Consider the following 11,332-nt stretch of genomic DNA (forward strand, 5'->3'; position numbering starts at 1 on the left):
ACACTGCCCCAAACCTGCCAAGGCAAGTGCTACGCGCTCACAATGGTAGAAGCCACCACTGGATGGTTGGAAACCTACCCTGTGCCTCATGCTACAGCCTGTAACACCATCCTGGGACTTGAAAAGCAGGTCCTTTGGAGGCATTGGTACCCCTGAGAGGATTGAGTTAAACAATGGGACTCATTTCAAGAATAACCTTATAAACACCTGGGCTAAGGAACATGGCATTGAGTGAGTGTACCATATCCCCTACCATGCACCCGCTGCTGGGAAAGTGGAGAGGTATAATGGACTGTTAAAGACTACCTTGAAAGTGTTGGGTGGGGGATCTTTCAAAAATTGGGAGCAGCATCTAGCAAAGGCCACATGGATAGTTAACACCCGAGGTTCCACCGACCGAGCAGGCCCAGCCCAATCCGAGCCCCTGCCTAAAGTAGATGGAGACAAAGTCCCAGCGGTACATCTCAGAGGTTTGTTAGGAAAGACAGTTTAGATCAATTCTACTTCGAGTGCAGACAAACCCATTTGTGGGGTTGTTTTTGCTCAGGGACCGGGTTGCACATGGTGGATAATGCGGAAAGATGGAACAACACGATGTGTACCTCAGGGAGATCTGATTGTTGGGTGAGGATCATGAATGAATGCCCTTGTCTGTATATAATGTATGTGTTGTAGAGTTAAAATATATATATATATTAATTTTGATAATAAGTTGACAATATGGGGATAAGGGGTGGAATGTCCTGGGGTGACTTTATGATACTGGTATCCCCAATCGTCTGGTTTATGTTATATATAAAGTTCTGCACCTTTAAGACTGGCTCTGAGAGCAAGTGTGGGGGGAAGAAGAAGCGCGCAGTTTGTGTTAAAGAAAAACATCACTCCCCCACATCCCGCTCCTGGACTGTGGTGTCTGCAGCACGGACAGACAGCGGGACAGAGCTTCTCTTTGGCTTTTAGTTAGTTTTAGATAGCTGAGGCAGAGGAGTTCCCTGCACCTTTGTTTTTTTCCCTTTTTCTTGGATCTGTGCAAACCTGCTCTGGACTGAACACCCAGCCAAACCCCAGGAGCTCACGCCTGTGGCCCACCGGGGCCTGGGCCTCGGCACTTTCCAACACCAGAGGGACTGATAAGAACCTGAGCGAGCCAAGCTACACCACATGAAAAGGACTTTTCTTCCTAGATTTGCCATCCCATCAAACAGCGAGAGGTTTTATTATTTAATATTATTCAATTTCTGTTAAATAAACAGCTTTTTCCACTTCTCTCCAAGGAATTTTTTTTCCCTTTCCCGGACCAGTTGGGGGGGGGACAGGTCATTTCCCTGGGGAAACCCCCATTTGGAGTTTTCCTCCCAAATTTGCCCTAAACTAGGACAAAGTCGTATTCAGTCTCTGGGAAAGTTATTGAACAAATCTTCTTTGGGGCTATCAGAAGTCAAATGAAGCATGGGATTGGGAAAAGCCAGCATGGACTCACCAAGGGCAAATTATGCTTAACAAACCTGATCACCCTCTATTGACTAAGTAACTGGCTTGGTTATGTGGAGTAAGCAGTGGACACTGTCTACGTGGATTTCTCCAAGGCTTTCAATGCTGTTTCCCACAGCCTCCTCCTCCTACAGAGACTAATGTGTTATGGTCTAGACAAGTGGTCTATGCAGTGGGTGGGGAACTGGCTGACAGGCCACACCTAGAAGGTGGTGGTAAATAGCTCCTTTTCAAACTGGAAATCTGTCACAAGTGGAGTCCCCTAGAGATTGATACTGAGCCCAATGCTGTTTAATATCTTCATAAGTAATCTGGATGATGGAATCAAGTGTACCCTGATAAAGTGTGCTGATGATACCAAGCTGAGTCAGGAAGTGGACACTTTGGAAGAAAGATCCACCCTGCAGGAAGACCTGGATAGGCTGGAAGAGTGGGCTAACAAAAACCTTATGAAGTTCAACAAAGACAAACATCTTGCACCTGGAAAACATCATCCAGGAATGCAGCATAGGCTGGGATCTATCCCTCTGGGAAGATGTTCTGTGAAAAGGGCCCTAGGGATCCTGGTGGACAACAAGCTGAATATGAGTGAACAGTGAGCTGCTGTGGCAGAGAGCCAACAGGATGCTGGGTTCCATTAACAAGAGCACCAACAGCAGAGATAAGGAAGTCATTCTCCCGCTCTACTCAGTGCCTTGTCAGGCCGCACTTGGAATACTGTGTTCGCTTTTGGTCCCTGATATACAAAAGAAGATGTGGGCAGGCTGGAGAGGGTCCAGAGAAGGGACACCAAAGATGATTCAAGGACTGGGAAGGTGCCATGTGAAGAAAGGCTGAGAGAACTGAATTTGTTCAGCCTTGAGAAAAGAAGGCTAAGGGGAGACCTTATCACTGTGTTCCAGTATTTAAAGGGTGGCTACAAAGAAGATGGAGACTTCTTTTTTACAAGGAGTCACATGGAAAAGACAAGGGGTAATAGGTACAAGTTACTCCTCAGGAGATTCCAATTGGACATGAGAGAACAATTTTTCACAATGAGAACAATCAGCCATTGGAGTAATCTCCCCAGGGAAGTGGCAGATTCCCCAACATTGGACACTTTTTAGGTGTACTAGGTCATCTTGTCGAGACCATGCTTTTGCCAAGAAAGGTTGGACCAGATTATCCTTGAGCTCCTTTCCAATCTGGTGTTCTATGATTCTGTGACAGCGTATCATAAACCCTGAAGATAATACCAAACGGGCAAACTGAACTGCTGCTTAGTTGCCATCGTTCAATTTTTTCTTGCAATCTGAAATACACTTTCTACTGGACACTCATTTTATATATAATTTTTGATGATTAGGTAACTACATATTATTTAAATAAAACCAAACACAAACCAACCAACAAACCTCCTTCCCATCCCTAATAGTTAAGATATCTCTGCCCGTGAGCCCTGGACAGCATATGGTTATCCCTTTCTCACACTTTTTTTTCACACTTTGCTAGTGTCTGCTGGTGCTGCTTTCACTTTGTAAGTTTTGCGCATGTCCCTGTTCAAAATCCCCCTCAAAGAACAAAACCAAAACACAAATATAAATAACAGTACAACATAACAAAACAAATAGCATTCTAACAGTTTGGCAAGTGATGAATTCACCTGAGATTAAGTGATCTTTAGGCAGTCTGTAAAAAAAACACTGCTTTGCAATAAAAGCAGAAAGGCAACAAATTCTTTGAAGAGATCAAGAAGGTATACAATCTTGATTATGTCTCTTATTAGTTTCCTTCTGTTATCTCTTCCCCCACCTATCTGTTGCTTGTCTACTACAGCTGGCTGCAAAACATACAGCAAGGATTGACTTTGAAGGCGTGTAATGTTTGTAAATAAATCCACAATAGGATCTAAGCTGAAGAGGTGATACAGGATCAGTCTACTAGGACAATTCTGAGCATGTGCATATGCAGGTAAAGTCCAGGCTACAGGAATTTAAAGAAAATAAAAAGTCAGGGCATTTGTCAGCCTTCATCTCTTCTTTTTTTTTTTTTTTTTTTTTTTTTGGCAAAGCTGTCTTTTGTTCCTTGTTGTGCAGATCACAAACAATGGGGGGGTGTGGTAACAACAGTCCATCACAAATGAGAATAAGTCATAGTGACACTTAACAGTGTAACATAAGTAATAAGCATGTGCAAATTTTCATAGAATCATAGAAAGCAGCCATTCCTCTCTTACAACATGGTTTGAGTGTTTTGAAACACCTGACTGCATTATAATAAGGCTGCTCCTCGTATGTGCCACTATTTAATGGAGGGGGACGCAGGTTTTTAAGCATGTGGAGAAGTCCTATGATGTGCTGTAGGTGTCAAAGCATGATCACAGGTTCTTTTCATTTATTCACCATACAGGCAAGAACAATACCATTTCCTTTAAAAGCAAGTCTCCACTATGACACCTTGATCTTCAACACAGAAGGTATGATTCAAAACCAAGTCAAGTCAGCTTTTTATGGATTCCTTCAACGAGAGGGGCAAGACGGTATCTCATCTGTGGGCTGATGTGGGTTTGGATCAATCTAACCAAAAGAAAAAGAAAAAAAAAACCCAAAACAACAAAAAGCAACCAAACAATTGAACCAATAAACCCAGAACAAAAACAAAAACAAAAACAAAAGCAAAAGCAAAACCACCCAAAAAACCCCACAAAAATAAAAGCCACAACAACGCAGTGCATTTCAGCATCATTTGCTAGGAATAAAAATCAAAATTCACAAGTTTAAGACAATTATAATGATATGTGGCATTTCCAGTCCAAGGGTTATTGAAATAATTGAAAAAGTTCTAGTTAGACAAAACTTTGGATAAACAGTAATAGAAATATTAGATCCAGTGGAAGACTTTAAACTACAAGTTGATGGCAATTTAAGGATAAGCATGAATAACTGCTATAAAAATAATTTTCTCCTTTACTCACACAGAAGTCTTTTGAATTATCTGATATATACAAAAATAAGATGACTTGACACATATCACTGGCAACATAATTTAAGAAATATTTAATTGAGAGAAGCGAAGAAGTTTTTCTTGAAATGGCAGAAATGTATCAATAAAAAAATCATTCTACTTTTAAATTAAAGTAGTTAATCCTCAAATAACCTATGGGATATTTCAAAAAGTTAATGTGTTCTAAACCTTACCTCTTCTTCCTCTCTACAGGAAAAATAAAGGGTACAAGTCTGCTAACTTAGGTCTCAAAAACTAGATGTAAGAATAGTTTAAGTGTACATTGCATCTTTCAGACAACATTGGATCAGTTAACTTCATATAGCCCTTTTTTCTGCATTTCAAGCCGGGGCGGGGGGGGGGGGGGGGGGTTGTGCTACATACTGCTATTTTCCTAAAGTGGATCAATTCAGACAAAATTTGGCCAGAGGGCACTTTTTTCATTTGTCCTATATCGCTTCTTTTTCTTGAAAAAGAAAGAAAAAAAAAAAAAACATGAAAAGCTTTGAAATTTGCATCTCATTCATGGTGGCTGCATTTTTAGTTCTGTGAAGGCCAAAAGTGTTGAAGAACTGTGTGCTTCAATAAACTTAAGTCATAAATTAATACCAATACATCGCTTTTCTACATGAAAGTTCTGAAAAGCCTACATTGGCAGAATTTAAACACACATGCAGGCAAAACAGTTTAGTGGTTGCTATAAAATATTAGGAAGCAGCAGAGGTGAAAGAGTTGAAACCTTATTTTTAATACACAAATTTTTAAAAATTATGTTTCTAAAATGGCAAACAACACTTTGAAAATTTCCAGGAAGTATTAGACTAGGGAAGCGTGCTGCCAAGAAAAATTACCTCCCAGATTGGCAGCTCCAGGAAATAGCATGATGGAGAAGCCAAGGCACCTCATGGAGCACCTTTTAAATTTAAGGTTGCAGAGTTCATGTAAAAAATAATAATAAAAAAAATATTAAAAGGGTAACTATTCCATGCTGTAAAACAGGCATAGAAAACTCTTGATGCAATTCATCTGCATCTTGCAAACAAACAAAAATCCTCTTCAAAATCAACTTATTCCATGTTCATCATTTTAATGGTTTCTTCCAATTTTAGGAAGGAGAAACAGGTTTATAAACTTATTTCATCAGACAAAAAAAATCAATCGCAAACAATATATAAATCATCATAGTCTGACAGATATACCTACTTCTGAATATAGGGGAGGAGGCAGAAAACGAAACTCCTGGATATATGCAAACAATGGTCCTTGCAGTGCTCTCTGAAAATCATCAAAAGCAGCTACAGGTGCAAGGTCAGACTGTCTGTTTTCCTTTGTGACCACTTCTGCATAGCTAGGAGGTGCTGGAGGGAGAAGGTACACACAGTTCAAACAACAAGTTCTTAGGCATGGCATAATATGCAACATGATAAATATTAAACTTCAGCCACTGAAAGATTCACCAGCAGATAAACAATGACTTAAAAATTGTTAAACAAAAAAGGAAGACTATTTTGTATTATTCTGATATTGAGCTTATGTTCAAAGACAGACTGACCACTGTTTATTGTGACTTAATTATTCTCTTAAAATTTAAATCAGACCAAAGATAATTTAATCTCTGTACAGGTAGAAATGACAAAACATTGCAGTCCTCTGTACTCCAGAAATCTCCAGGTCTGGGATTTGTACTTAAAAAAAGCAAGATATTAGACATGCAAAAAGAGAAGGAAGGAAATACATAATTCTTTCTTTGGCCACGAGAGATCTCCCATAGAAAAGAATATTATCTTTTCACAAAGCCTTGGCTACTAAAGCTGATGAGAAAGCCCAGAAACTGCTATTATGGGTTGCAAGGCCTTATAACCAAGGATGCAATTGGGATCCTGGAAGTGGAAGCAATGAAGTTATGCACAGCTACAATGGTATCCTGTGCTTTTATTTCTGCCACTTTCCAAAGAAACTAGATTTCACTGCCTGTCCTAGAGACCGAAAGGCAGGGAGGGAAAAAAATCTCTTGCTCTACACAGAAAAAGCAGGTGGCAAGAAAACATCCACAATGGATTTCCTGTGGGCTTTACTATAAAAGGATGTAATTTGACTCTGTTAATAAGACTGCAATGAATGAAGTAGACAAAAAACATAAGAGAGTAGCGAATTGATTTGGATTTGTATTATCAAGTTACCTTCTAGTCTTTCAGGCAGAGTCAGACCAAGCCAATTCATGTTCATGCTACCCTGGCTGCTTACGCTTGATGTTCTGCTACCAAATGAATGTAGAGGAATGGTACCAATGACCAGTGGTAAGTTAAGGAATAAATCCACAGCTCCTGGAATATCGACATATACCTGAAGAAAAATGAAACAAGTATATGATTAAAATGTGGGGTTTTATCAGCATTTCATAAGTATTAGCCTAAGTTATCTTTCTATGAAAGTTTTCATGATAAGCTTGTTTCTAATAGCCCCTTTTAGGGCCCATGCCCCTATGGAGACATGAGCTCTTCAAGTTAAGAAGAGTCTTAACATGAGCCCTCACATGGAAATGCAGTCTACTCATTAAACATTTGCTTAGTTGACAGACAGCTGCTTTAAGAACTTGCATGTTTTAAACTAAATTTACTTACCAGACCTCCTGTCATGACACTAATACCAGAACATGTATTTCTTTCATAACTAATGACCACAAAATGCTGTACCAGAAATTTGTATGGCATGTTGGAAGCTACTCACTCTCGTGAGGGAAACAGACTGCCCAACATACCATCAGCGAATACTCCACACGGATTATACTACAGTCAAGGATTGAAGGGGAAACAGGTGGAATTTTCAACTGTTTGCCATTCCAGGTTTCTGTTTTGCCAGATGACAAGGATTCCCCACGGAGGTTGGCAACAAGCTGTCTGACTTCCTTCATTTTCCCTTTGGCATAGAATGCCTGTGTTTGGTAAATGGTTGCCTTTGGCACCACCATACGGGAAGAGCAATTCTCAATCTCAGCAAAGATCTGAATTGATTCACCTGAAACAAAAAGAAAAAAAAAAAACAACAAAAAAGACCCCAAACAAAAAACTCAACAAAACACACCAGAATTTCAATTTCTCTTTACATTTACAAGGCAGCTTAAGCAAATTTTCACATTCTTTACACTGTTATAACAATGCTGCTATCACTGCTCTACCTGAAAAAAAAGCATCCACTGATGCTAATAGAAACAAGATCCTCATGAGCTGTTCTAAAAGGAAAAAGAAAACAACACATCCAAAAAAAGATACCAGTCTAGCACCCAAAACATGCCAGTCTAACAGATGAGGTCATTGAACCATCTAGAGATACAAGTAGTGCTGTCTTAGTTAACAGGGTATGACGAGAAGATTGCTAAATGCAGACTGATGTGGTACAAATATCCTTAATGTTTCATTTATGTAAAAACAGTAGTACAGACTACATCTTTAAAAAGGAAGGAAAACCACACAGAATTAATTATAGGATCACATACCTGGGGTGTAGCCCTTTCTTTCAATTTTGGCACTTAAAGATATTGGGCCTGAGGTACAAAGCCAACAACATAGAGTCTTTTCTTTTGTGCCTGCTTGGGGTGACTGCAAGAAGAAGAAAAGTATTTCCCATCAAATTAGGAGCTCCATCAATCTCATCACTTATTTAAACCAACACAGGAAAATAATAATTTTCATAATGTGCTTATTAGTACATATTTTGATAAACAAAGCTGCTTTCATAGGAAAAGTCTCAAGCAGTTTAAACAGCATTATACAGATACAATGTTTGTCCTAATTCCACTGGTGTATTCATATTGCTTTTTCTGCGATCCTCCATACTACAGCCACAATTATAACAATACTAAGAGAAAATACTGTATAGCTTAAAACAAAAGGCTTCATAGCCTACACATCCCAACATAATGCTGCAGACCTTTTCATTTAACTAACAGTAAATTAGAACATCTTCAAACTTTCCATTAACATGCATTTCCAAATCAAAATAACTAAGCTAAACTACTGTAACCTTTACTCCTGCTATTTCCTCTGTTTCTGAATAATCCTGTTTCATCTATGTTTAAAAGACTTATTTTACACAACACCAGGATTTAGGGCTTGATCCAAAGTCCACTAAAGTCAAATGAGAGCCCTTCAATTTTCATGGAGTTTGTGCAAGGTCCCTTTGCAAGCTGATTTTTCACCCATACACACAAGAAATTGGTTTCAATGGTCTTCTAATTTTCTTTCCCCTCTAGATTAAAATTTGAGAAGGGGATAAAATAAGGGATTTTTAGGCCAGACTGAAATCAAATCCTCTATGAAAGCTGTTGCAATATTAAAGTTATTTTAATAAAAATGATATTTCAGAAAAGGATCATACAGAATTGCGATCATTTCCTCCCCATCAGTAGAAAAATATCCATATGGAAATTATCAATTATGCACTAAATTTTTTACTTTGCATTTTCAAATTAGCAGTCCCTCACCAAAATATTAAGCATTGCATTGTTCCTTCATAGATTATCCTTTATTTATAATTTAAGAGGATCAGTTAACCAAATTTTCTTCCTTAATGAGAGTCTACAATTTGGTAGTATCAGTTTAGACCAACAAATGCATTTTACATCTTCTAAAGATCAAGCAACTCCAAGTACAGGATAACTTAGCCTTCAAAATACCTGCAGTTAAAGAGTTGTTAAACTGATAAAATACTTAAAATAAGAGCTGTACTTAAACTAGCAAATAAATATTAGGTAAAGTTACATGCTGACGTTGTTTCAGTTCTTATACTTTATTATTTTTATGTCAGAAAAGGAGTGAGTAGTTCTGTCAGTTCTTACCAGTAACGAAGGAGTGTTGATATCTATATGTTCAAAGACCGTAAATTCCTTCTTTAATTTTACTGGTAGAAGCCAAGGCCGATGCAATTCAGCTTTCACCCAATACCGCACACTGCCGTGCCTGCCTTCGAATGAGGTAGCAAGTGGTCTGTTCAGGACAAAAGTCAAAGTTGAGTAAAGTTTTTCTCTTGTTATAAGTGCATATTATATGATTGGCTTCTCTCAAATATTAAAATGAATGCTATATATATAATGTTGGAGAACTTTGCTATATTAATATAGTATCTTATTTTTCTGCTATTAACAAAACTTAGAAATATTAGTGTCATATGTGTTTATTTCCTAGGCTGTAGTAGAGTATTAAAATAAAGACTGCTTTTGTTCATATAACCCAGAGAATGAAAAGATAATCAGAAAACCCACCCTGCATTCCCAGATTATTTTATCCTGATGAAGTCAGCGGTGACTGGAGCTCCAAGGGAGGAATTTATTGAACCTCTGTTATCAGGGAGTGTGAGACTCCACGGAGCAAAGATTAATCTATTGGGAAGGGGAGAGTTGAAGCTAAACAAAGAAACATCTAAAACTTAAGAGGAATATTTGAATCATGCATAAGAATTTATGAATATGCAAAAGATTTGTGTTTTTAAGGGACAATCCCTTGTTAGTAAAGCATGCTTTTGGCTGAATGCTGAGGCACCTGGCTCTATTTGTTCATTTTGCTTTATTTCTGTCTCCTAATTGTCTTTCTATTAAACTTTTTAAATTTTATATTAAAAATATGCGAACCTCGTTTTTCTCAAGTGGGTGCTCACTCTGGGATAAACACCTCACCTCTGTGACCACCGAGAGATCCTGAGCGGAGAAAAGGTGGACCCCACTCCATTTCTTCTGGTGTGAATCAGTGGTTGCAGGTAAATACCCCATGGACAAGAAGGAGAAAAAAATAAAGCAAAGGAAAGGGAAAAGGCTCCTTAAACCACTGTATTTAGCTCCATAATTCTTGTGCACAAAGACACAAAGAAACAAGGATTGTAAATATTTTTCGGGGGAGCACAAAGGGGGGTTGCGAGATACCCCCCAGGGTGACTGGGACTGGGTCTCAGGGGAGGCGTTAGACCCCTTGGGGAAAAGGGAGACGAAGGTTTTCCTGGCACAATCCACTGGGAAAACAGGATAAAAGTAAGGATCCCCAAAACTTTGCCAGGTTGAGGATTAAATCCAAGAAATTTTGGCTTAGTGCTGCCAAATTGAGGATTAATCCAAGAAACCTGGAACATTTGATACCTTACAATACCTATGGGTGAATATTAACAAGTGACTTGAAAGTAAAAGGTACCTTGATGTTTTGTTGTAAGAATGAATGAGGGTGAGACAGATGTGAGTGAGTATGAGTAAATAAATGTGTGTGGTTGTTGATTTAAAGTTTGACTTTGTTTTCTGGAAGGAAGTGGATTGTATTGTGCTGTTGAAGAAGAAAAATTTTCTGTGCTGGGGGGGGTGAGAGTGAGGACAGGGACGATGCCACCACGGGGACTGGGAGGGGCTGGGTCATGGTGGGGACGCTTGGTGTGGTTCCCTTCCTCCCTGTGGGCTCCTGTCTCGGAGCCTCAAAGTGGCAAAACGGGGCTGGGACTTGTGGTCCAGGAGCCGCAAAGGTTTTGCCCCAAATTGGTTTTCAGTAAGACTGTGTCCCAGGGTGACGGCTCTGGTCCCAGAGCAGAGTCAAGGTTATTTTTAGAAGTGATTCCCTCCTCCAGGAGTTCCCACTTTCCCCCGGGCAGCTGGAGCCTCTGGAGGGGAGTTGCTCCTGTGTGCTGTGGGCTGGCGTGCGGCTCGGGCAGGGCCTTGGGGAGAGGAAGCAGAAGGAGTTGAGGGGTTCCTCTGAGACCCTAATTTTCCATGCCAAAGTTTTGCAAAGCCTCCGGTACATTTGGTTCTGTAATTCCAGGAGTGAGGACTGGTATGGGACTGTCTCAGGGAGCTCTTTCTTAGTCAGATGTGCGAGTGGGATGCGGAGTGGTG

At 39.5% G+C, this 11,332-nt stretch overlaps 1 protein-coding gene across 4 annotated transcripts in view; it reads right to left on the reverse strand.

The window, feature by feature from the left end:
• The window catches only part of LOC148183329 (arrestin domain-containing protein 3-like), a 69,051-nt gene that overhangs the window by 19,393 nt on the left and 38,326 nt on the right, over positions 1 to 11,332 (reverse strand). For 2 of the 4 annotated variants that reach the window (XM_088061549.1, XM_088061550.1), the window contains 7 exons: positions 9,308 to 9,455; positions 7,967 to 8,069; positions 7,232 to 7,488; positions 6,654 to 6,816; positions 5,677 to 5,831; positions 5,325 to 5,386; positions 2,690 to 4,046 (listed from right to left, as the gene is read on the reverse strand). In XM_088061549.1, the coding sequence (XP_087917675.1) occupies positions 3,965 to 4,046; positions 5,325 to 5,386; positions 5,677 to 5,831; positions 6,654 to 6,816; positions 7,232 to 7,488; positions 7,967 to 8,069; positions 9,308 to 9,455 (970 nt within the window). In that variant the 3' untranslated portion in view covers positions 2,690 to 3,964. Of the gene's footprint in view, positions 1 to 2,689; positions 4,047 to 5,324; positions 5,387 to 5,676; positions 5,832 to 6,653; positions 6,817 to 7,231; positions 7,489 to 7,966; positions 8,070 to 9,307; positions 9,456 to 11,332 lie in introns of those variants that run through there. The other 2 variants (XR_015773616.1, XM_088061551.1) reach the window with 2 other exon arrangements.

This window comes from Pseudopodoces humilis, chromosome 12, assembly GCF_049639895.1.
Source record: "Pseudopodoces humilis isolate 2021_Gansu_Grassland_sample_001 chromosome 12, ASM4963989v1, whole genome shotgun sequence".
In the NCBI taxonomy this organism is placed as follows: Eukaryota; Metazoa; Chordata; class Aves; order Passeriformes; family Paridae; genus Pseudopodoces; species Pseudopodoces humilis.